The following is a 26,637-nucleotide window of genomic DNA, read 5'->3' on the forward strand; positions in this document are numbered from 1 at the left end:
AGACAAAGGAAGCACTGCTCAAAATATTGGATGATGTCAAAGAGAATGACCACTTCAACTTTATCTTGTTTAATAACAGGATAATACCCTGGAAGGAATACTTAGTCAAGGCTACCTTAGACAATTTGAAGGAAGCACAGAAGTTTGTTCAATCCATAAAAGCCACAGGATGTAAATATCACTAAATTTTAACATATCTTTCTCTAAAAAAAATTTCACAATAAATACTTTGCCACTTACATCTTTCCTCCAAGGATCTCAAATAGGGGCATGATGAAACCATATTTTCACATAACGAAAAATTGGTGTCACTCTTTGGCAAACAATGAATATGAATAAAAGGAAATGGAAGATGTATTTGCTGGTGGACAATTGACTCCAGCAGAAGAGAATAGGAAGGATCTCTGGGTCTGAGGAAGGTGGCAAGAAAGAATCTGGCCAAAGATTGGGCATGGGAATAGGGTCTGGAGCCCCAGAGGGCTTGTGAGTGAGTCATGAGCAGAAAGGAGTAGGAGGATTGGGCTGAAGGTGTTATGTGAATGACTGCAGCATGTAATGGTGGCAGAAAGGATCCCAGCCAACAGGATGGAACAAAGAGGGATCTACAGCATTGTTCAAATGTTCTAAGGGGTTTGTAAAAACCTAAGTATTTAGCATGATTAAAATTATACAATGAGCCAAATTGAAATGGCTACAACTATTAGCACAGTTGTATGATAAACCTCAATGCTACTGCACATATTGGTTTCCTGTTAGAAGCTTATCTTTCAAAGACATGCACAGTAAACATGAAGAAAGCAATTGCAGGAGTAACCTGATTGCTCCCTCGTTTGATCTGAAGTTGCTGAGGGCCACAGCACCCTGTGCTAATATAAAACCACTCTGCATAATTTTTCTGTCTGTGCTACTGTCACATGGCTGTGAATAGAAGCAGTCAACGGTATCCTTCACTCCTAGAGAGGCCTGTAGGCTGTTGGTAGGCTTGAAACATTCTGGACTGACGCATAGTGGAACACTGTATACACTTGTACTTACTCTTGTTCTGTTTTCTGTGGTCATGTCTTTTGCAGCGACAAATATAAATGATGCTTTAATAAGAACAGTTGAAATGATGAATGAAGCTCACAAAGAGAAGGTTTTGCCTGAGAGAAGCTCCTCTACAGTTATAATGCTGACTGATGGGAATCCCACTAGTGGTGAGTGTTCATAGTTATGCTGCCTGTGGGCATCCCACCATTGGTTGGAGCATCTGTAACTGCATCCCTGTGATCAGTCGGGTGCCACTCCTACGGAGTGTCCAAAAAGCAAAGAACCCATACAGTGACCATAAAAATTATTTACGGCAGCTATTCACTCCTATTCTGCTGAAGTTTGTCTATTTGGTTGAACCTTGAGACTATTTCTGGAAGGTTTAAAACATTATGGTATCTCTCATTTTTAATTGTCTTTATTTTAATTAGGAACTTTAACTGGTTTCCAAGTTAAAATCAGAAAAAATTGAACCAATCAAAAAATAAAGCCAGACCCATAGCAACTGCAGTTGGGACTTACCTGTAATCTCTCTCCTCTCTAGGCTTGTACTTTCTCTATGCTAATTTTTTTGTGCATGTATTTTAACCACATAATAGTATTTTTCTAAACGTGCTCTTTAAAGGGAAAGACTCTTCTCCATAAAATTTAATTGCTTTCTGTGCTTTAATGCAGGAGAACTGAACCAGGGAAAAATTCAAGAGAATGTGAAAAATGCCATTCAAGGAAGGTATTCCTTATATAACCTTGCCTTTGGCTATGATATGGATTATAATTTTTTAGAGAAGATGGCACTGGAGAACAATGGATTGACTCGCCGTATCTATGAGGATTCTGATTCAGCCTTGCAGCTACAGGTAGGAAGAAATATAATCACCCTAGCCACCAACTCTTACAGATATTAGAATTACCTAATGTACTTTGATGATGTACTTTTTCCAGCATAGCTAACAAGTGATATTAGTAAACAAAGACATGCTTTGTTAATTGATATCAAACATAACATATAATGGGGAAACTTCTAAGAATGAGTTTTAAAACTTGAGCATAAGAAATAAGACTAAAAATATCTTTTCTGGTTATTCAGAAGTGGTGTTGAATTCCATTTTGTTTAGGATGTTAAACTGCACCCATCACCAGGCCTGGTTTATTACCCCCCCGAGTCTCTTCAAGGTGCTCGGCCATTAAAAACACAGCTCAGCTGTGCATCATGAGGAGAAGTTTGTGTCTTATGGGTGGAGGATTATAGATACGGGTTTTCACCACTAGTTTTAAACTCTCACTGGCTGGCCACAGTGATTTTGCATTGAGCTGTGCAGTTGTATTTTCCTAGCCAAATACCTTCTGCTACTTCCTTTTAGTGTCTAGGAAGACTTCTGACAATTTTTGAAGCATAGGTCTGTCAACTCAGAGTGTGAATTGAAGGGGACCTGGTGGAGGCTTATTCCCCTTATTAAAATAAAAAGTATGTAATGCATGTGGATGAAGGCAGAAGAGAAAGGGGAGTTCCCTTTGTTAAATGTTCACCATCCAAAGTCATGTTCACTGTAAAAGAATGAGACATTAATCCAAAGCTTGTCTTTCTCTCCAACAGATGTTGGTCCTATAAAAGGTATTTCCCCACCCGCCTTGTCTCCCTAATCCCATGGACAGATCATTTTTTTTATAACGCAACATTGTATTATCTTCTTGGTTCAGTATCCTGAGTGTGATAGAGAACATTATAGCCCAATACTATAAAGTGCTGAGAATAACATGAAAGTACTGATCAACTCTCATTAAATTCAGTGAGAGAGATTAATGCACTTAGCAATTGTCAGTATAATAACCCCCAACTATGAAGCAATCACACCTCCTACCTGATCTATGTGTGTTACCCATATAAAGAATTTACAGTTGAACTCCCGTTTTAGGTACATTGATCTTATGAACGCCTGGTGATATGAACCATTTTTCTGCAGTTGAAATAATCATCTTTCTGCCACCGAACGTGACTTCAGTCCTTTAGCCAGCGTTCAAGTGGCTGTACGGGTTTGAAGAGACTGAGATTTGGTGCCAATAAATAAATAAGTCAGGCACGCTGTATGCATTTGTTACCACTCATTATTGGTAACAGTTTGGGTGTGTGGGAGGGGGCTCAGGGCTAAGGCAGGGGATTAGGGTGTGGGGCGGCACTTACCTCGGGGGGGGGGGGGGGCGGCTCCCCAGCTCCCACAGGCAGGTCCCCGCAGCTCCTATGTGGAGGGGACAGGGGGCTCCGCACGCACAGGCACCACCCCCACAGCTCCCATTGGCTGCGGTTCCCAGCCAATGGGAGCTGTGGAGCTGGCACTTGTGGCGGGAGCCGTGTGCAGAGCTCCTAGGAGCTGCAGAGACGTGCTGGTCAGAGTCGGGTAGGGAGCCTGCCAGCCTCACCAACCCTCCCACAGCACCAGCGGGGGTCTCAGGCTGCGTGCCACTGCCTGCTCCCCCGCCCCAAAACTAGCAGGGGTCTCAAGCCATGCTTCACCACACACTTCCCAACCAGCACCTGCAGGGGTTCTGGGCCACCCCTTCCCCAGCACCCGCGGTGCCTGCGGACCGCCCCCCAGCCCAAGTTTTAGTTAGGGGTATATAGTAAAAGTCACGGACAGGTCATGGACCATGAATTTTTGTTTATTGCCCGTGACCTGTCCATGACTTTTACTAAAAATACCTGTGACTAAAATATAGCCTTACTCGTTATGTACACTATCATTGAAGGATTGATAAATTAATTTATGCACCACATCCAATTTTATTTTTCAGAAGTTCAATTTTAGGAACTCAGTCTCCATTTACTTAATTAAAGGGGGTTTAAACTGGATTTACTAAACTAAAGATTTACACTTGTTAATTGGGCGGCGGATGGAGGGGGTTAATGGGAACTGTCTGGTAGTAAAGAGGTAGCCAGATTGTTGCCCACATCAGATATGCACACTACACTATAGTGCTCATCTTTGATAGAGAGATGTGGCTGTGGAAAGTAGTAAAAAAACCAATAAAACACTCTTCATATATAGATCTCAAAGTGCTTTACAAAGGGGTAAGCCTTATTTATCTTCATTATCCAAAACAGGGAAACTGAGGTACAGAAGCTACATGGATTAGAGAGGGTCACAGATTTTGGGACTCCTGGTCTGGTTCTCTATCCACTAGAACACACTGCCTTCTAATGTAACATTTTCAACATGCAGTTTTTGAATTCATATAAGCAGCCTGGCCAATCGATTCAAAATGGAAATTTGTATGCTGGGACTATTTCTTTCTGCAGGCTATACCTCCACAGAATAAAAGAGGGCAAATTAGGTATAGCTTTCAGACTCTTGGCTAGCTCCTAATGCAGCCCTTTGTTAGGCAAAATTTGAATGCCTATGCAGTACCAGATAGTACAGACACTTTTATTTATTTGGATTTGATCCCTTTTTTCCCCTTACAGAGTTTTTATGATGAAGTGGCCAATCCCATGCTTCGAGCAGTGCAACTCCACTACCCTATCAATGCAACATCTGAATTAACTCAGAACAATTTCAATCATTATTATGATGGCTCTGAAATCGTGGTGGCTGGACGTATTATAGACAATGACCTCAACAGCTTTACTGCTGATGTGAAAGCTCAAGGTGTAAGTACTGGTTCTGCTGGGTGTTTATTTTAAGCCTGTTTTATAAAATGTCAAGGCTTGAGTCATGCCAGAAAAATCTTGCAGAAAACATAAAAACAAATAAGACGACTCTACATCCCCACTCTATAAATGGAATGTGTGTGACATGTTTCAGTGGTCCTACTTATGGATAGTGGTTGCATAATCACCACTAAAAAAATAAGTTTGACATCCAACATACAGTTAATGGGTAAACTTGCAAAAATACCTAACTTATCTAAAAGTTTAAGTCTCTTTGAAAGTAAATGACATTTTTTTCTTTTGAAATGTTTACCAGCTGGCACAATGGCAGAGAGTCTATCAAATGGCTCCTGTTACGCTGATTTATGTCTCTCTACATGTGGTGGGTTGCCAGTGCCACCACTTCCTCACTGAAAAATAAATCAATGTTATTTGATCTGATAGATGACTTCTAGCTCTCACCAAACATCCCATAGTGGTAGTTTAGTGTTTCAGTACTTTTGGGAAGTGATAACTCAAAAGCATCCCAGTATGAATGAGCTACTATGAATTAGCGAAAAGGAGATTAAATCTTCATGCTCTTGCATGCCATTGATTGAAAAGGAAGTCTGAGTATCCAGTTAAATATCTCAGTAACCCCATTGTTTCATATTTGATCTAAATTAAGTGTGTTATTGCTGCATTACCCTTGTATTACCAAATGTGGTAACACTGAGGTGCCCTTGGCTGCTACTGTAATTGAACAGGGGTTAATAAAAATACAGAGGTGTCCCAGAATGTGTCAGAGCATGGCATGTGTCCAAGTAGAGGTACCCAAAACCCCACCAAAATTTCTTGTATTATTTTTCACAATTACAGACTAATTTCTTTATCTGACTGCATCACATCAGTGTAATTAATTGAAAGTTATTAGAGACCATTTGTTAGTTGCTGCATTTCTGTATGTAAAAAATGCATCCCTAATTGAAATACCTTTATGCAGTGGTGAGATCATTTACATTTTTGTAAACAGCAGATTCTCAATTTCTAACAGGCAAACAATGATGTGACATTTACTGAACAAGTAGATATTGAAGAAACGGCTAAAGCTCTCCACGACCAGGAATACATATTTGGTGATTACATTGAGAGGCTTTGGGCCTATCTAACCATCCAACAATTACTGGAAAAACGGTAGCTAAGTATAAAAATGTATACAGTTAAAATCGCTTTGTGTGTTGGTAGTGATCAAAGCTTGTTACTATCAGATAACTGTTGGTTGATGTGATACGAGTTGCTTCAGTTCCCAGTAGACATGTACCCACATCATGAAATCCACTAAAGCACGTCAATCTCAGGAGAAGGGCCAAAGGACTAAATGGGCCATGGAAACTGAACAATTCTCTCCTCTCTTGAAATGGTCCATTCAAATCAGAGCTTTGGAACATTTGAAGGACAGCATAGGAAATCGTACACTTGTGCTGACACTTGTACCCTATAACTTCTGTGGATAAATAGAACACTTCAGGCTTTCAATCTGTCACCTTTCACCAGCACTTAAATTCTTCCTAAATAAAATGACAAGGAACCCTCCTGTCCACCACCCCGCTCCCCTCCCACACACATCTTTGACCATCACTGATTTGCTCTGCGTTCCAGTGGAAATGGACTTGGATCCTTTTATTCCTCTTTATGTGGGACAAATTCTGCCTATGTGCATATAATTCATTTTTAATCATAGTGATAGTAGGCCAGGCATGAGAGTCCTGAATCTCCCCTTCCCTTCCCTTTTTTTTTTTTTTTTTTTTGCCCCCACCCCACCCCTCTCAGTTTCAGTGCTTTATTTCCATCCCCCATAGCTGTCAAGTGGTGCTAAAGATTGGCACAACTCCACACAGATCGGGGGCATAAGTGAATGGAGCAACTTGGGCCCTGTAATCTGGGGTCTGAGTAGTTAGGGGAGGGTGCCTGGCATCAACATGCACCTTCATGAAGGCCCCCATTGTTCTCCTGTTTTGGAACCTCCCTTTCCTGTACACATGCATTGTGTAATCATCACTATCTTTGGGGAGTTGGAAGATAGCCCCTGAGTTCCATTAATACCATTCCTCATCCTATAGTGTTCAGCACATACCCTTCCCTGCTCATCCCTTCCCCTCTGCAATTTCCTATTCCCTACTGACTCTAAGAATGAGGGACTAAATCTAGACAGAAACTCAAAGCAGCTCTAGATCTCCCTATGTATTATTGCATATGCCTAACTCAGATTCTGAATTATATACTATATATGCTACAATTATAGCAGTAATGTCTTTGCTTATTAATCTTCTAAAGGCAAGCAACTTATTCCTTTTAGAATAGACTCAGGTTAGAATTTAAATAAATTATTTTGTCACTCAATGGCTTTAGGAATCCTGAATACAATAAATATTTTTTTGTTGTCGATGATCAGGCTTGATCATTTTTCTTTATCCTAGAATGCTTTCCCTCTAAAGTCAGTATTTAAGGGAAACTACTGGCTCATGGGGACCTTATTAACTCAGGTGAACAATGCCACAGAAGCCAAATGCATGATAAACATGCAGGTCTATATTCTACTTTACATCACTTCATGGTTTAGAAAATGAGAGTGTAGAACGAATGGAATAGCACTAATCAAACAAGAACCAGTGTAGTAACATTAGATACCTATGTATGAAATAGACTGATAATGGAACATGTGGTATTGTTTTACATGTATTTTTAAATGTTGTTGCAGAAAAACTGTTGTAAATAGATCAATTGCATGTACTTTTTACCTATATATATATATATAATTCAGAGTGAGTCTTTCTATTCAGGTGAAGAACTGCATAAAAAAGACCCAATAGACTTTATTTTAAATAAGCTGTTAGACATATACAACCAACAGCCCACTAGAAAATGCAAAGAAATACTAATTTTTATAGGAAACTCATTTTTATAGAGTATCATCTACTGATAGTCTGTAAAGTACTCTCTGGTGCATGCGTGTGTGTGTAGTACTGCCCTCTACTGGACTTTAGGCTATAACCTCTCCATTGCAACACATAAAAATATTATTATTACTTGACTATGGATGGGTTGGCATTGGACCGAACTTTAATCTGCACTCACATGAGTTGATACTAACTCAAAGTGCTGCATTCAACTCAGGGGAATTTTATATTAGATCTCATCTTGACAAATAAAGAGGAACTTATCACAGAACTCAAAATACATGGTAAATTAGATAAAAGTGATCATGACTTAATTACATTTGTTATGTGCAAATAGAATAACATCTAAGCCAGTAATATACATACTTGGTGCTTTAAAGGGACCATTTTCACAAAGCTGAAAACAATTATGAGCCAAATCAATTGAGAGAAAGAATTTAAACAGAAAAATGTGAATGATAATTGAGGTCTCTTTTAGAACATTTTACTAGATTACTAGCTGTCTCAAAAGCCACAAACCCACAAACAAGGAAGAAGGTTACGCTGCCTATTGGAAAATTGGAAAATTGTCAAAAATGCAGAAAAATCAGAAGTGGTCAATAATTATATTTGTTCTGTACCTGTGGAAAAACACAGATGATGTATGCATATCAAGTGATGAAACACTTTCCATTCCAGCACTAACTCAAGAGGATATTAAACAGCAGCTACTAAAGCTAGACACTTTAAAATCAGCATGTCAGGATAGCTTGCAACAGAGAGCTTTAAAAGAGCTTTCCGAGGAGCTCTCCGGACTATTAATGTTGTTTTTCAATGTCTTGGAACACTGGTGAAGTTCCAGAGTACTGGGGAAAAGCTCACGCTGTGCCAATATTTAAACAAGACAAACCGAGTAATTAAAGGTCTGTCAGCCTGATGTTGATGCTGGGCAAAAAATGATGAACATGGGGCTTAATTAATAAAGAATTAAAGGAGGGTGATAAAATGTATGCGGTTAACATATTTTTATGAAAAACAGATCTTGTCAAATTAACTTGATTTTTTATAAGATTGCAAGTTTGTTACAACACAATATTTTGATTAAGAAACTAGAATGATCCAAAATCAGCAAGGCCCACATTAAATTGATTAAAAACGAGTTAGCTGATAGGTCTCAAAATGGAATTGTAAATGGGGAACCATCATCAAGTGGGTGTGTTTCTAATGGGGTCCTGCAGGGATGAGTCCTTGGCCCTACGCTACTGAACATTTTTATTAGTGACCTGGAAGAAAACATAAAATCATCACTGATAAAGTTTCCAGATGATGTAAAGATTGGGGGAGTGATAAACGATGAAAAGAGCAGTCTCCTGATTCAGAGAGGTGTGACACAGAGAGGTCTGGATCTCTTGATAAGCTGGGCATAAGCAAACAATATGTGTTTTAATAAAGCCAAATGTAAGATCATACATCAAGGAACAAAAACTGTAGGCCATACTTATAGGATGGGGGAAAGCAGTGGCTGTAAAAAGGATTTGGAGATCATGGTGGATAATCAGCAGAACATGAGCTCCCAGTGCAATACTGTGGCCTTGCTAATGCAATCCTTGAATATATAAAGGAGTAGGAAGGTTATTTCACCTGTGGATGTGGCATTCAACCACTGCTGGAATACTGTGTCCATAGTTCAAGAAGGATGTTGATTTATTGGGAAAGGTTCAGAGAAAGAGCACAAGAATACTTAAAGGATTAGAAAACATACTTTGAGTGATAGACTCAAGGAGCTCAATCTATTTAGCTTCACACAGAGACAGCTAAGGGATGACTTGATTACAGTCTATAAGTACCTGTATTAATTTGATAATAAAGGGCTCTTCAATCTAGCAGACAAAGGTATGACAAGATCCTATGGCTGGAAGTTGAAGCTAGACAAATTCCAACTAGAAATAAGGTGAAAATTTTTAACAATGAGGACTACTTATCAAGACTATTGGTGGACTGTCCATCGCTGCAAATTTAAAATCAAGATTGGATGTTTTTCTAAAAGACATTCTCCAGTTCAAACAGGAATTAATGCAGGGAAGTACTATGGCCTGTGTTCAGCAGGAGATCAGACTGGATCACAATTGTTCCTTATGGCCTTATTAAAGTATGAATCCCTATACAGTACTTAATGTAACTTAATCTTGAAGTTATATTGATAGGACACTGACAGCCTCTGGTGAATTCAGGAAAAATAGACACACCTGGTCTTCTGCCAAATTAGAGGTGACATCTGCTCATTGTAGAGAGATTTGGCTGGTTTTAATCATATCTGCCTTAATATACATGGTTTCCCCATTCCTGCCTGATCTACTTGTGCTGCCCTTTTAACATGCAGTGTTTTTAGAGCCTAAGGTTGAGAGTTGTACACACATGCTATAAGTGTGGTTGATGGTTGTATGTAGGTGGCCATATATTAGGAGTTATAAGCAGAGGCAGTCTGCGTATTTTGGGGAAGGGCTAGCATGGTGATTTTTTTTGTCCCTGATGCCAAAACTGAGGAGCCAACATATCCAAAACACAAAGGCCATCTCTGAGTTAAAAGGTTTACAAACAAAACTGTCTATTGATAGTTATCACTATACAATCAGCCAAAGGCATCCTATCCAAAATGTGATGTTTAAACAAAAAGGGAAAAAAAATACCTTGGAAAACTCAATAGGTGCTGGTTGCTTTGGTCCCTGCACTGGAAAATTCAGACAGGGATCTTTTTCACCACTAAAAGACAGTGGTAACTACTATTAAAATACAAATACACAGAATTGTTTACTTGAGCATTGGGTGCTGAGACTTGCTGAACAAAAAGTTTTGTAATACTTCATAAGATCCAAATAATATTTCTAACAATAATATTTAAAGCAATAAGACATAACCAATGAATGAAAAAGACAGAATCTAAGTTCAGTGGTTTTTGGCTGATTACAGAAGAGAATGTTGCTATTGTAAGCGGGGGAATAGTCCCGCTATTGTGGGGAACTTTCCTGGCTTCTGCACTACCCTGGTGAAGCGGGCTAGCGAAAGGATCTGAGTCCTCGCTCCCACTTCCTTTACCCAGTGGCCTCCCTGCCCTTGAGGACTCCCCTTCCACTCTCCTGTCTGGCTGAGTCCTCGTAACCCCAACAAGGCTGGGCCTGGGATTCCTGGGGGGCTCAACCCCCAACCCTGCTGTGGTCATCTAGGACAGGGGCTAGGGTGTCCCCACTCCGGGGTACTCTCTCTGCACTGGGCACTTTTCTGACCCACTGACCATTACATACAATTTAAAGCAAATGCAAGTTATTTAATCAACAATTAATTTTAAAAAAAATAAGGAAAAATGGGAAAGGTTAAAGGAAACACATCAACCCGCTCTGTGGCAGGGAACAGCACAAACAGTGTCCCTGGGACGTCAGGGCCATTCACAGTCTGCTCCCTGTAAGTCCCAGGCCGCCTTCTCAGGCTCTGGCTGTGCTGTAGGGATGCTGTGGGTTGGACACTTGCTCTGGTGGTGGCCAGACGCTCTCAGGCTCTAAGTGGTAGGACCCTTCTTCCCAGTGTTGCCCCCGCCCTGTCAGGGTTACGATCCAAGCCTGGCCTGCGGAGTCTCTTGGCTGAGGCGTCTGCCTGTGCTGGGCCCGCTGCCCAGGGTTCCCCTCACTCTCCACAGCTGCTCACCGCACCCACCTCCGGACTGATCCAGCTCCACCACTCTGTCTCAGCACTGCTGCTGCTCTGCCTCCAGCTCCCTGGGCTGCTTCTTTGGCCCCTCTGCCTCTGGTTGCTACAGCTCTGCTCCCAAGACAGGTCTGCTCTGCAGGCTGCTTCTGTGACTTTGCTCCCAGCACTGACCTGCTTCGTGGGCTGCTTTTCTGGCCCCTCTGGCTCTGGTTGCTGCAGCTCTCCTCCCAGGGCAAGTCTGCTCTCTCTGGGCTGTGCCTCTGGCTTTGGGGCTGCAGCTCTGCTCCCCAGCTCAGCTCAGGCCCCTGCTTTCTCCTTAGCTCGGCCCCACTCTGTCTGACCCCGGCAATTCCAGCTCACAGGGAGGACAAGAGCTCCCTGGCCTCCTGACTCCCTGATTAGCCTGCCCGCCCTGTCATTCAGGCTGACCTGGAGCATTGGCCTCTCCCCATTGTTCCTGGGAGCTGTCAGTCTCAGGGTCCGGATTCCCCATCGACTCTTCCCCCTTTTTAGTACTGGGTGCTAGTAACTAAAACACCCCCACTGAATGGTAGTAAGGGAGCAACAGACCCCTTACACTATTATGCAGAAAAATATAATGCAGTGTTTAATGTCTTGACTTTGTAGAAAGTTTCTAAAAAGGTGCAAGCTGCTGTTCTGATTCTCTTCCTGCATTCAGCATTTCAGCTCAAGAAGAAAAACGGAAGAATCTTGCAGCAGAAGCCCTGGAGCTCTCGCTAAAATATAAATTTGTGACTCCCCTCACATCCATGGTGGTAACAAAACCAGAAGATAAAGCTACAATTGCTGATAAACCAGTAGAAGGTAGAGACATTTTCATAGTTTTGCTTCACAATCTAATCAGAGATTATTTATCTAGAGCTGGTGGGATAAGTCATTGTGAATAAATTATCTGATGTATTTAATCTTATTTTATGTTTACTAATCATTTAAACAAAGCCTGATTTCTGCAAATGTATTAACTATTCACAGGTTTTCAAATAATAATATAAGCAAACAAATTTGGGGCTATGGGTTGTTTGTCACTTTTATAGTCACTAGCATAAGGTGCTTTTGAAAATTTACATGCGAGTGACTTCTGAGCCCAAGTCCCACTGGGTTTCAATGGGACTTAGAATCCTAAATCATTAGGGGCTTTTGAAAACTTTGCTCCAGTGTGTGACTGGTATTGTTCCTCATCACTGACTGGATGATTGAAGCTGTTGAAGCAGGAGAAACAGAGAATAATGTACTTCCTGTATGAATTTTCAGACTGAATAATCGTAGACTCTCAGATTTTAAGCCCTGAAGGAACAATTAGTTGACTTAGTCTCACCTTCTGTATAACACAAGGCTTAGACTTTTACCCAGTTATCCCTGTACTGAGTCCAATAACTTGTTTGACTAAAGACTATCTTCCAGAAAGGCGTCTTGAAGACATCAAGAGATTGTGAGACTTGTAATAAAATCATGAGAGTTGGCAACACTGAAAATTTTCCCTGCAAGTGTCTAGCTGTATGATATATGACAAATCTTTATTGCAAGTACTAACCATAACTTGACACAACCACTTCCACAGTATGTTAACCACTATTCTTTTAAGTTCCATGTGTTATGGAGTAGATGGGTACAAATTAGCTTATCCTACTCCGTATTGTCTGTGATTATACAACTGAAATTTTATACCATAACACTGATTTTTTTACATATATTGTGTGAACAACCCTTATCTTTTATTCTTCCTTTGCAAAGTCACCTTTGAAGGATCCCCCCAAAACACCTTTGTGTTAGAGAGTGAGAATTATGTGAAATAATGTACACTGAAGACTTTCTGAAGAAGGGAAAACTTTTACTGTCTTTTTAATTCTGTTCAGAGCTAAGTGAGGCAATTAAAAAAGAAATGGGATATCCAGGATTTTAGTATCTTAAATGTAGTTAGAGCATCTAAGGTTGTGATGGTGAATATCTTTCCTCTTTATCCTAGCAACTTGAACTATTATGAGAAAATGCTTTTCATCAACAGAGCTCCTTGAAATAGTACTGAAAATGGTTTAAACAGTAATGTAGACAAGACAAAATTATATGCACTACCATTTCAGAAAGCATGTTTGAAGCTTGTAAGGGGTGTGGTGGTGGGGGGAAACTATTTAAAACTTCAGAAGATGCTAGTTTAAAATCATTTTGATTCATCTAACATTTCTTTTTATTTTCTCTTCTCCCCCCCGCCCCCGGCGCAATCTGTCAGATACTTCTATTCAGTATAGTTACCCTTCCAGGGCAAACTCTGGTAAGTTGTCCTTTTTTAAAACATACCTATAAACCATACACAGTTCTCCTTTTTGCAAGAACAAATTTGTGATGTCATCACAATGCTCTTAAGAGAAAGTTAATGTTACCTGGGGTGTAGGTATTGTGAAAATGAATTCAAGTTAATGTTGATACCAGTAACATAAGATCTTTTCAACATGAATGAAGGCACAATAAAACCATTATCAAAACTATAGGAATAATGTGTGCTTATGTAATTTATAAGTGTTTAGATACCAAAGATAGAGATGTTAATGGGAAATAAAAGCAAACACTTCAAGACAACATATAACACACTAGCTGTACTGTGTAATGTAATTCATGTAGCTTGAAGTGCTATTCTAAAGTGACTGTGCAAAATGACACCATTTTACTTAACATAATTGTTCCTATGGTGTATTCAGAGCCATATCTACCCTCTTTGGTAACAAAAAAATAAGGTTTTATTGTTTTTACTCCTGTTAGCCATGGAGAGTCAAAACAGCTACAAAAGTCAGCTCCTGATTCTATTTCAGCTTGTGCATACTCAACAGAATGTGTCAGTAAGTTTCAATGTAACAGTTATGCGACACGACTGAAGATAGTGGGGTTGTGCAGCTATCACTAAGTGCAGAAAAGGACCTAGGGGTTACAGTGGATGAGAAGCTGGATATGAGTCAACAGTGTGCCCTTGTTGCCAAGAAGGCCAATGGCATTTTGGGATGTATAAGTAGGTGCATTGCCAGCAGATCGAGGGACGTGATCATTCCCCTCTATTCGACATTGGTGAGGCCTCATCTGGAATACTGTGTCCAGTTTTGGGCCCCACACTACAAGAAGGATATGGAAAAATTGGAGAGAGTTCAGCGGAGGGCAACAAAAAAATGATTAGGGGGCTGGAGCACATGACTTATGAGGAGAGGCTGAGGGAACTGGGATTATTTAGTCTGCAGAAGAGACAAATGATGGGGGATTTCATAGCTGCTTTCAACTACTGAAAGGGGATTCCAAAGAGGATGGATCTAGACTGTTCTCAGTGGTAGCAGATGACAGAACAAGGAGTAATGGTCTCAAGTTGCAGTGGGGGAGGTTTAGGTTGGATATTAGGAAAAACTTTTTACTAGGAGGGTGGTGAAGCACTGGAATGCGTTACTTAGGGAGGTGGTGTAATCTCCTTCCTTAGAGGTTTTTAAGGTCAGACTTGACAAAGCCCTGGCTGGGATGATTTAGTTGGGGATTGGTCCTGCTTTGAGCACGGGGTTGGACTAGATGACCTCCTGAGGTCCCTTCCAACCCTGATATTCTACGATTCTATGTTTGGAAGTCGGGGTTTCACATGAGAAACTGACAGTCTAATTTTTTTGGCAAAATCAAAAGATACTTAAGTTGAAAAGAACTGTGCTTGACTCTCAGATCTCAGGTTGACATTGCAAATCTGGCAATTAGAAAATACATCGTTCTCTTTGTAAGCTGTAGACCCTTGATTTGGAATCACTAGAACACATTAAACATGAATGTCATTTTTACAGGCAAGTACATTTTAAGAACAGAACCACATTTTAGTCTCAGATCCTACCTCATTTTCACTGGTAATCACTATGTTAGACGTCCAATCGCCATTAACCTTTTTGGTGAACACCACAACAAAAAAGTCATTGAGCACTTCTGCCATTTCCATATTTTCTGTTGTTGTCTCTCTGATGGGTTCCCCTTGGGGTGCCACCTGGAACTGGGGTACCACTGAGCCCCCCTGACCCACCAGTCTGGGCTCCCTTTACACTGTACTGCTGTGACCAGCCTACCAAGCCCTCTCCCAGGCTCCAGCCTGCACTTTTGCCACAACACATACAGGTAGGGACAGACCCAGCTGCATTACATACAGACAGGTTCTTTAACCAGTCCCTGCATGGGAAGGCACAGCTAGAGCACCTCCCAGTTCCTAAGGCACATACCTCCTCTCTGGAGTGTAAACCCAACATTATAACATCTTGCACTGCACAGAGAACTGTACAGCGTAAGCTCAGGAAATTCGCCCCCTCCCTCAATGAGAAGAGGAAATATACACACACTGGTTTTAGACAAAGCAAAAACAAGTTTATTAACTACAAAAGATAGATTTTAAGTGATTATAAGGGATAGCAAACAGATCAAAGCAAATTACCTAGGAAATAAACAAAACACGTAAACTAAGCTTAATATATTAAAGAGATTGGATATCAATAGCAAATTCTCACCCTAAACCAGAGGTGGGCAAACTACAGCCTGGGGGCCACATCCAGACCGCTGGACCCTCCTGCCTGGCCCCTGAGCTCCTGGCCGGGGAGGCTAGCCCCCGGCCCCTCCCCTGCTGTTCCTCCTCCCCTGCAGCCTCATCTCACTGCGCCGCCAGCACAATGCTCTGGGCGGCAGGGCTGCGAGCTCCTGGGGCAGCGCAACTGCAGAGCCCAGCCTGACCCAGTGCTCTGTGCTGTGTGGTGGCGTGGCTGGCTCCAGCTGGGCAGCACAGCTGTAGCACCACCAGCCACCAGTGCTCCAGGCAGCATGCTAAGGGGGCAGGGAGCAGAGGGGTTGGCTATGGGGCAGGGGAGTTCGGGGAGGGTGGTCGGGGCTAGGGGTGTGGATAGGGATCGGGGTGGTCAGAGGGCGGGGAACAGGGGGATTGAATGGGGGTAAGGGTCCTGGGGGCAATCAGGAAGGAAGGGGGGGTTGGATGGGGGGGGTGGGGGGTAGTTAGGGGCAGGGATTCCGGGGGTGGTCAGGGAGAAAGGGTGGTTGGATGGGGCAGGGATCCTGGGGGGGGGGGGGGGTCAGGAATGAGAGGAGGGGTTGGATGGGGTGGCGGGGGGCAGTCACAGGTGGGGGTTCCAGGGGCGGTCAGGGGACGGGGGCGGGGGGGTGGATGGGACTCCCAAGGGGGGCCGTCGGGGCAAAAAGCGGGGGGGGGGGTCAGATGAGGGTGGGGGTCAGGCCATGCCTGGCTGTTTGGGGAGGCACAGCCTCCCCTAACCAGCCCTCCATACAATTTCGGAAACCCGATGCGGCCCTCAGGCCAAGAAGTTTGCCCGCCTCTGCCCGAAACGATGATACAAGCAGGCTGCAGGTTCTTAAGGGGCAAGCTGTGCTGGCTGACAGCTTAGAAACCCCAGTTGTTCCATTCACAGGCTAAAAATTCCTTTAGCCTGGGTCCTGCACTTCCCCCCAGTTTAGTCTTTGTTCCTCACACGCTTCCAGGAGTCTTCTTGAGTGGGGAGTCAGTGAAGAACCTTGATGATGTCACTCCCCTGCCTTATATAGCTTTTGCATATGGTGGAAACCCTTTGTTTCAAAGCTTGGATCCCAGGCCAGTTAGTGGAAAAACACTGGTATCCCAAGATGGAGTCCAGCACCAGATGACCTGGGGACATGTCCCTGTAGCATCATAGCAGCCATGAGTCAGAGGCTGTTTGTAGAGTCCTCAGGAAGGCCCCAAGGTGAAAAATAAGCTTCTTCTCAGGCCTATAGTTCTCCCTAATGGTTCATTAGCTCTCATCTGGACTGAGAGTCTTTTGTCTAGTGGGTGTTGCCCATGTATAAACACATTTATAACACAGATATATAGTCACTATTCCTAACTTCAAATGCAAAAATAATACATGCATACAAATCGGATAATAATATTCAGTAAATCACAGCCTTTCCAGTGATATCTCACATGACCTAACTTGCATAGAAGACATCAGAATTACGCCATAATAATATCATAATAATATCACTGGGAAGAACGTAGGGTGCATGGTCACAATCTCTCCTCCCTCCCATTGAGTAGTGGGCCTACACTGTGCTTGGTTTTCCTTTTGCTTCTCATGTATTTGTAGAATCTTTTCTTTTTACCCTTTGTCTCTAGCTAGTTTAATCTCAATTTGTGCTTTGGCCTTTCTCATTTTTGTCCCTACATGCTTGTGCTGTTTGTTTATATTCATCATTGGTAATTTGAACTAGTTTCCACTTTTTGTAGGATTCTTTTTTTGAGTTTCAGATCACTGAAGATCTCCTGGGTAAGCCAGGGTGGTCTCTTGCCATACTTCCTATCTTTTTTATGCAGTGGGGTAGTTTGCTCTTGTGCCCTTAATAATGTCTCTTTGAAAAACTGCCAACTCTCTCGAACTGTTTTTCCCCTTAGCCTTGCTTGCCATAAGATCTTACCTACCAACTCCCTACGTATGCTAAAGTCTGCCTTCTTGAAATCCATTATCTTTATTGTGCTGTTGTCCTTCCTACCATTCCTTAGAATCATGAACTCTACCATTTCATGATCACTTTCACCCAAGCAGCCTTCCGCTTTCAAATTCTCAACCACTTCCTCCCTGTTTGTCAAAAACAAATCTAGAAAAGCCTCCCTACTTTCTGAAAAAATTGTCTCCAATGCATTCCAAGAACTTGTGGGTATTATTTTCCCAACAGATGTCTGGGATTTTGTTCACATCTATTTTGTTCTTCTTTGTTGCACTCCTAGTGAATGTCGTTGGGTGGAGAGTCTAAATACTAATTATCTCAGCCATAACTTACTGTTTCTTTATCACCAAGAGGCTGCTTTTGTAAGTCATTTAATCTGAGACATTGTAATGTGTTTGCAGTTGATGGAGATCCACATTTCCTTATAGACGTGCCACAGAAAAAAGACCATCTTTGCTTCAATATCAATTTAGACCCAGGTGTGGTGTTAAACCTAGTAAATGACCCTGATACAGGTGAGTTAATATTAATCTAAAGTAAAAGGGCAAAAAGGGCACTTCTCCCTGGTGTGAGGTTTATCTGCCACATATCCCCATACTAGGCATTTAAGTGAGGGTTTACAGGGCTCCTATCATATAGCCCACTGGTTCTCAAACTTTAGCAACCAAAGGACCCCCATTTTGATTTACAATTTTTGCAGACCCCAAAACCCACTGCTCCATCCTAGGCCCTGCCCCCACTCCACCCCAGGCCCTGCCCCCACTCTACTGCTTCCCCCAAGGCACCACCCCCGCCCCACCTCTTCCCGCCCTGCTCTACCCCCACCTCTCCTCTTCCCCACCTCTTTCTGCTCCTCCCCCTCCCTCTCAGCATCTCCTGCACACCAGCTGTTCCCAGACCTGACTTGTGGAGTACCCTTGCGACCCCCAGGGGTCCATGGACCTCTGTTTGAGAAACCCTGATATAGCCCATAAATAAGAACATACATAAGAACATAAGAATGGCCCTAATGGGTCAGACCAAAGGTCTATCTAGCCCAGTATCCTGTCGTAGAATCATAGAATATCAGGGTTGGAAGGGACCTCAGGAGTTCATCTAGTCCAACCCCGTGCTCAAAGCAGGACCAATCCCCAACTAAATCATCCCAGCCAGGGCTTTGTCAAGCCTGACGTTAAAAACCTCTAAGGAAGGAGAATCCACCACCTCCCTAGGTAACACATTCCAGTGTTTCACCACCCTCCTAGTGAAAAAGTTTTTCCTAATATCCAACCTAAGCCCCCCTCAATGCAACTTGAGACCATCGCTCCTTGTTCTGTCAAACCAGTGCCAGTGCCAGGTGCCCCAGAGGGAATGACCAGAACAAGTAATCATTAAGTGATCCATCCCCTGTCGCTCGTTCCCAACTTCTGGCAAACAGAGGCTAGGGACACCATTCCTGCCCATCCTGGCTAATAGCCATTGGTGGACCTATCCTCCATGAATTTATCTAGTTCTTTTTTGAACCCTGTTATGGTCTTGACCTTCACAACATCCTCTGGCAAGGAGTTCCACAGGCTGACTGTGCGTTGTGTGAAGAAATACTTCCTTTTATTTGTTTTAAACCTGCTGCCTATTAATTTCATTTGGTGACCCCTAGTTCTTGTGTTATGAGAAGTAGTAAACAACACTTCCTTATCTACTTTCTCTACCCCTGTCATGATTTTATAGACCTCAATCATATCTCTTTTCCAAGATGAAAAGTCCCAGCCTTATTAATCTCTATTCATACGGCAGCTATTCCATACCCCTAATAATTTTTGGTGCCCTTTTCTGAACCTTTTCCAATTCCAATATATTTTTTTTGAGATGGGGCAACCACATCTGCACACAGTATTCAAGATGTGGGTGTACCATGGATTTATATAGAGACAACATGATATTTTCTATCCAATTATCTATCCCTTCCTTAATTATTCCCAGCATTCTGTTCGCTTTTTTGACTGCTGCTGCACATTGAGTGGATATTTTCAGAGAACTATCCACAATGACTCCAAGATCTCTTTCTTGAGTAGGAACAGCTAATTTATACCCCATCATTTTATATGAGTAGTTGGGATTATGCTTTCCAATGTGATTACTTTGCATTTATCAACATTAAATTTCATTTGCCATTTTGTTGCCCAGTCACCCAGTTTTGAGAGATCCTTTTGTAACCTCTTCGCAGTCTGCCTGGGTCTTAACTATCTTTAGTAATTTTGTATCATCTGCAAATTTTGCCACCTCACTGTTTACCCCTTTTTCCAGATCATTTATGAATATGTTGAACTCTCCACTCCCTACGCCTAGGATTCAGCTTGCTCTGTAAATCCCCTCACACTTCCTGCAGCAAAGAGGACAGAGAAAAGGACTTTGGTCTGTGAAGACTTCAGGTCTCTCCTTTTCCTGAGGTCTACCAGCGAAATTCCAGGTCTCTTATTTCTGGAGGCTGGCCTTTTATCTGCGTTGGACAATGGCCTCAAGTTGCAATAAGCTAAATATTCCTACCAATTCTTAACATTCAATTTCTAAGTCCTTTTTCTATTCAACTTAACTGTGTATCCACAATGCTGTAAGGAAGATGATAAAAACCTACCAGGCCTGAATAGGAAAAATTCCTTCCCGCCCCCTAAAAGAGGTGATCAGTCACACCCAAGACATCCTTTAAAAAAACAGTTCCTATGCTATCTAACTATGCAGAGGGAGTGTGGGTTTAGATAAAATGGGACAAGAGGCTTGAGAAATCTCAGGCAAGAGTTTAAGTTGATGATCATGGGGAACAATCCCTTATCCCTTTGGCTAGTCAAAGGGTGGAGCAGTGCCCCTGGGAAGGAGGTGCCTACTCCTGCATATACTCCCCCTTTCATTCCAAAGCTGTCTGGTGCCTTCTGGATCCAATCAAGTCTCCCACCCACTAAACCAGGTGGAGGCATTCAGCTCATCCATCTCCTTAAGTGATATACGACCTGAAACTTGCTAAACTAATGCTCCCTAATGCAACTGCTATGTCAGTGGTCTAAAGCTTCATGTGCAGGAGAGGCCAAAATGAAAAGAAATACAGGCAGGAGACTGAAGGAGAGAAAGGTGGAGTAGTAAATTGGCAGCCAGTGAAAGGATTGGAAATTATGCTATAAAGTGGTTCAGATGCATAGTACTTTCCTTCTCCACGTCATTCTCAACATTTCCTGATCAGAATCTATCTGTACAGTAATAGCACATTTTGTTCCTTTATAACAGGCATCACAGTTAATGGGCAGCTTGTTGGAAAAAAGAAAGTCAGCAACAATGGACAGACCCAGAAAACGTATATTGGAAAACTTGGGATTGTAAATACACAACTGGATTTAAAAATAGAAATAACGACTGAAAAAATCACCCTCCAGAATGGCAGAAAGACAGCCACTTTTACCTGGCTTGATACAATCACCCTACAAAAGGAAGGGTAAAGTACAACACAAAAGCCCAGACTTGTTCAAGAATGTTCAAACTTATGAAAACATTAGTATCTAAATGTAATTAAGGCTGATGGCAGTGGCAATCTGATTGACAAATCCTTGGAAGCCTTGGAAGCCTGTTCGTGCATTCAGTTGCTTGTTTCAATACTGTTATGAGTGCGGCTTGGGAGGAAGAAATAAAGTAGAAACATTGCTCAGAGGTACCAAGAAAATATGTGTTATTGGAGCTATGGAAATGTTCAGATGCTTAGAGAGGGGTTGGTGCTTCACATTCTGCTGATGAACAAATGAAACAATTTTTTGTACTTCTGAAGTCCAGGCCTAGCTGGACTCATGTGTGGAGGAAGAGAGGAGACAAGAAGAGGCTTGTTTGTGCAACAGTTCTACACAAAAACAGTACTGGGCCAGATCTTCTCCTGATATAAATCAGCACAGTTCAAATTGTGCTGATATAAATTGTGCTGATATAAATCAGCACAGTTCAAATGACCCAGTGGAGCTAATCCAATTTACACCAGCTGATGATTTGCTCTAGTGATTTTAAGCATCAGCCCAAGAGAGAGAGAGGAAGTCATGAAATGCGTACAGAACAATTTGAACTGCACAAATATCTGAATAACTAATTTTTCTGAATCCATTTTAAAAGTGGTTTATTTTTTACTTTGACTTCACTTAAGCTCTAAGACAACAATACAACTTTATTTTGGGACTCGACCTCAGTGTTACAAGGGGTAACAACTATTTGATTTACCACTCTCAAGCAAATACTTGGGGTTTGAGGGTTGTTTGAATGTGCAAATATTTTTACAAGCTCATAGCAAAGCGCTCTCATCGTGGGGGCTTGTCATTGAGAAAGCCAACAAAATTTTTAAATTGTATTTATAGAACTAACTTTTCACCATTTTTTTTCTCTTGAAGATGTGTTCATAACATAAAAAGAATTGTGTATATAGACAAAAGGCTCAGCCTCTGGTCATGCTAGGTGCTGATTCAAGAAAGCACTTCTGCACACACTTAGTTGAACATATGTTTAAGTGCTGTCCCAAACAAGGATGCTTTTCTGAATTAGGATCTTAGATATGAACAGTATCATCCTACAGCTACCTACAAACATAAAGACCTCTGCATCTGTATGGAACCCCATTGACTTCAGTGGAGCTCCAGATGAGCACAGTAGTATCTGTGTGTGCATACAGTTTCAGGATTGAGGTTTTAGACTCTTCAATTCTTTGCTACCACATATTAAGCGTCACTTGTTGAAATATTTTGTTTGATTTATGGATCTTCCAGAAAGTTTTGTTTAAAAAAAACCCCTCATCTTACTCTGCCAGATGGATTTTCCATAGATCCCCTGGTCTGTTAGTTAAGTTATTGTCCACAATATTAAATGCTGAAAACCAAAACTGAACAGTTGTGAGGTCTCTTCACAAATTTTATCTTTCACCCTTCTTCTCCTGCTGCAGTTTGACTATGGAGATAAACAGGGAAAAGAATCTAGTGCTTTCATTCAGAGATGGTGCAACTTTTATTGTTGTTTTGCATCGAGTGTGGAAGAAGCATCCTCTACACCAGGACTTCCTAGGATTCTACACACTGGATAGTCACAAGGTGTCTGAACATACCCATGGCTTATTAGGTAGGAATTCACGTCCATTGAAATGGATAAACACTACCTTAATTTAAAAGACTGACATTTTCCTGACCGGTTCATTTAGGGAAAAGTAATCATGTGTCCACATTCTCAGAGCTAAGATGTACAGAATATTGTAAAAGTATCACCTCCTGTATATTAACTCTTTCATTGTATCTGGTCCTAGTTTGTATATTAAAAATAAAAATGAGATGTAGGGCTATAACTTCAATAAAAAACTGCATTATGGAAAAACCTGAGAATATGAAAACATGCTTTGTAAGCGAGAGAGAGTGTATAGCTCATTCTCTTGCGGTAAGTGCAGAAGTTTTCCCAACAGTATATTTTCGTATGCTTTGTTTAGGCTAGTTTTAAATGTCTCAAGATATAGGATTCTACTACTTCTCTTGGGAGATATGCCATAGACTAATAGGTCTCCCCATTAGGAAGTTTTTCTGGGAATTTCAAAATTTCCTTCTCTTAATTTCATCCCCTCACCGCTAGTTATACCTCTTTGTATGTATCCAATGTAGCTGACAGCCATCAGTTGATTTTACAGTAGTTTTTGATATTGTATTTTTTTCCCTTATTTTCAGGACAGTTTTTCCAGCACATTGATTTTGAAGTTTTTGACATCCGTCCTGGATCCGACCCTGAGAAACCACATGCCACAATGATTGTCAAAAACAATAAACTGACAGTAACTAGGTAACCAAATGATTGGGAAATACTTCCTTAACCGGAAAAGATCTGTAATTTGTGGGGGGGAAGATAGGAACATTCTCTAGCTGTTACAGTACAGGACTGAGTTCGGTTCTTTTTTCCATAAAAGACAGGCAACACAATAGTCTCCTTGAGAGACAGAGCACAGTGCGAGAGTCTCCTTCTGTAAGAATCTCCATCTTGAACTGTTTCACAGCACAGCATTCTTCCCCAAGTGAACTGGCAGGAACCTTACATCTACAAAGGTGCAGGACATAACAAAATTATAACCTCTCCTTACAATTATTTAGCTACATATTCCTGATAATGCAACAGACTTGCTGTTTGACCTTGGAAAAGCCACTTAAACCCTGTTTACACTCGAAAAAACTACCTGTTCTTGCTTAGAAGGTACCAACTGAATGGATCCAACATGATTTAGTGGCAAGTGTAGACAAAGACTGCTACTGTATTCCTAGGTACATACTAGTCTAACCAATTTATACAAAGACAAACCTGGTAAAATTGCTAAGCTCACAAACAGACAGATTCAGAATCAGAGATGCATCACATTACAAAGTACTATTATTTTGGTTAATTCATGCTTTTTGTCTTTGTTATAGGGTTAGTGAGAAAGATTACGGAAAAGACCCCAGTCATGGAACAATCATCCCCTGCTGGTTTATTCATAACAATGGTACAGGACTGATTGATGGAGCTCACACCGACTATATTGTTTCCAACCTATTTAGCACACCATTTATAAACTAAGCAACAAATGTACATGTGCAATCTCATACTTTAAATAAAATGCTTCCTAATAACCAAGAAAGAGTTAGCTACAAGAAAACAATACAGAGAAATAAAGTTGCTTTTACTCATTATTAAATGAAGCTGATCGCTGAAGTTTTTATTCTTTGATACTTTCCCAACTTTGACGCACATGGCATGTCTCAGTAGTCACTTTTGAGTAAATATTATGATCTGGATAGTAATTTTGTCTCCCTTTGGCCTGCGGCATGTGTACATCTAGTATAATGTTTACATGTTTGCTTCAACTATAGACTGTGAGATCTGCTCCTGCTCACATTAAAGTCAATGGCAAAACGTGCATAAACTCCAGTGGGAACAGAATTGTGCCCATTAGTTGTGCCTGGTGGCCCAGTCAATGTGGGTAGCTAGTCACACCAGGAAAGAAAAGTGTACCACTTGATTCTTATTCACCTGACAGGGCAGCATGGTGCATTTATGCCTGCACAGCCTTCTATGCAGAGAGAAAAGGAGCTTCTGTCAGATCAAAGTCTCAACATGTAGGATAGATTTTACTGTTCAAAGGCATTTCTTACCCTTTCCTGGCTTATTTTCCCCAGCCCCTTTGGGAATCAGGTGTCTATGCTATTTCCAGGAGCTCCTGTTCTCTTACTAAGCTTAAATGGCAGGCAGATGACAGCTGCTGCAAGGCTTCTGGATTCTCAGAATAGGTTTAATCCTTCATGTACCAACAATTGGGATGGTTCCTCCAAAGTGTCAAACATCATATGTAACATTAAACATACATCCATGGAGATAAAATCCGTGTTTGGCAATTTTAACATAAAATTAAGATTAATAGAGGACTTTTCAGTTGTACTTTACTTTTCAAGAGATGTGCATCTAATTTCCAAACATGCATCATTTATAACATTGGCACAATATTATGCCTTTACAACTCAGAAATATGTATTTGTTTACCCAAGTGTTCTACAAGATAATACAAAGTGACTTGATTCCTGATGCCTGGTCTAAACAGAGGAGCATTATTGGCAGAGTTGGGGGAGGGGAGGGGAGCAGGACTGGAATAATTTGAGGTGTTGCAGGACAAGATTTAATTGCATTGGTGAACCTTTATGTAGTTCCAGAACTGGAATAATTGAAGATGGGGAAAGGGATGTTGTGACAGTCTATACTTTTATGGTCATCAATTTTACAAGACTATGATAAATTTGTACAAAGTATGTCTTGTGAAATATCATTTAAAACAGCATATTCTGCTGAACATTATTGTCCTGGTAAGGTGTATCAACATTGTATGTAAAGTTATATGTTTCTACTGTTTAACATTGCTGTAACGTGTTCCAGAGTTAGAAAAGCAGGCCCAAAGCAGTTTTTCAGAGACAAAGAAACACTAGCAACCCAGCCAGGTGTTAGAGTTATCACCGGTTTAAACAGCCATTCTTCAGCAATGGAAGGGATAAACAAGAAATTTACATTTCATCACAGAGACGGTTCAATCCGCACGTCCACAAGAGACTACTTGTCACCTGCACCCCAGGTGGGGGTAATACTCAAAAATGGGAGTGTGGTATATGAGAGAGAGAGAGAGAGAGAGTGGCCTCCATTTCACCTCTTCTCCTCCCATCTCTCTGCTCATGACATTGACTACCCTCAAAGAACTGAATTAAGGGGGAGTGATCCCAGGCTGAAAGGAGACCCATCCTGTGAAATTTACAACAGCATATGGTGAGACAAAACCTTTGCTTTTAAGTTCACTTAGCTTGTTAAATTAGGTATTAGCTTGCATATTACTCTTTTATTTTCTTTTATAACCAATCCTGACTTTTATGCACCATCACTTGTAATCACTTAAAATCTATCTTTCTGTAGTTAATAAACTTATCTTATTGTTTTACCTTAACCAATGTGTTTGGATTAGAGTGTGTGGGAAACTCCATTTGGGATAACAAAGCTGGTACATGTATCATTTTCCTTTGATGAAATGATGGACTTTCTGTGAGCTTGCATTATTCAGCAGTGTGCTGGACAGTACAAGATGCACATTCCTCGGGGAACAAGGCTGGTAATTTAAATTTGCCGGTGTCACCCTGTATGTAATTCTTGAGTGACTGGTCAGATTGCTCGTGTTTAGCTGGAAGTGGATTTGCATGCTGAAGGCTATGTGAGCAGACCAGGAGTGGCTGCTCTGACAGTAAAGCAATGTAAAAGGCACCCCAGGCTAGAAAGTTAATGGGACACAGCTGTATCCTGGGTAATGTCACAGATGTAAAGGCCAGA

At 41.4% G+C, this 26,637-nt stretch overlaps 1 protein-coding gene across 3 annotated transcripts in view; it reads left to right on the forward strand.

Moving 5' to 3' along the window:
• LOC102929962 (inter-alpha-trypsin inhibitor heavy chain H3) overlaps positions 1-26,327 on the forward strand; it is a 52,751-nt gene extending 26,424 nt beyond the window's left edge. For all 3 annotated transcript variants that reach the window (XM_027818000.3, XM_043550883.1, XM_043550882.1), the window contains 12 exons: positions 3-171; positions 1,071-1,196; positions 1,705-1,886; positions 4,487-4,672; positions 5,706-5,845; positions 11,966-12,111; positions 13,532-13,573; positions 18,186-18,299; positions 21,037-21,241; positions 22,718-22,890; positions 23,481-23,592; positions 24,210-26,327. In XM_027818000.3, coding sequence (XP_027673801.2) covers positions 3-171; positions 1,071-1,196; positions 1,705-1,886; positions 4,487-4,672; positions 5,706-5,845; positions 11,966-12,111; positions 13,532-13,573; positions 18,186-18,299; positions 21,037-21,241; positions 22,718-22,890; positions 23,481-23,592; positions 24,210-24,357 — 1,743 coding nt within the window. In that variant the 3' untranslated portion in view covers positions 24,358-26,327. The remainder of the gene's footprint in view (positions 1-2; positions 172-1,070; positions 1,197-1,704; positions 1,887-4,486; positions 4,673-5,705; positions 5,846-11,965; positions 12,112-13,531; positions 13,574-18,185; positions 18,300-21,036; positions 21,242-22,717; positions 22,891-23,480; positions 23,593-24,209) is intronic.
• Positions 26,328-26,637: the final 310 nt, after the last annotated feature.

Source organism: Chelonia mydas, chromosome 7 (genome assembly GCF_015237465.2).
Source record: "Chelonia mydas isolate rCheMyd1 chromosome 7, rCheMyd1.pri.v2, whole genome shotgun sequence".
Lineage (NCBI taxonomy): Eukaryota > Metazoa > Chordata > Testudines > Cheloniidae > Chelonia > Chelonia mydas.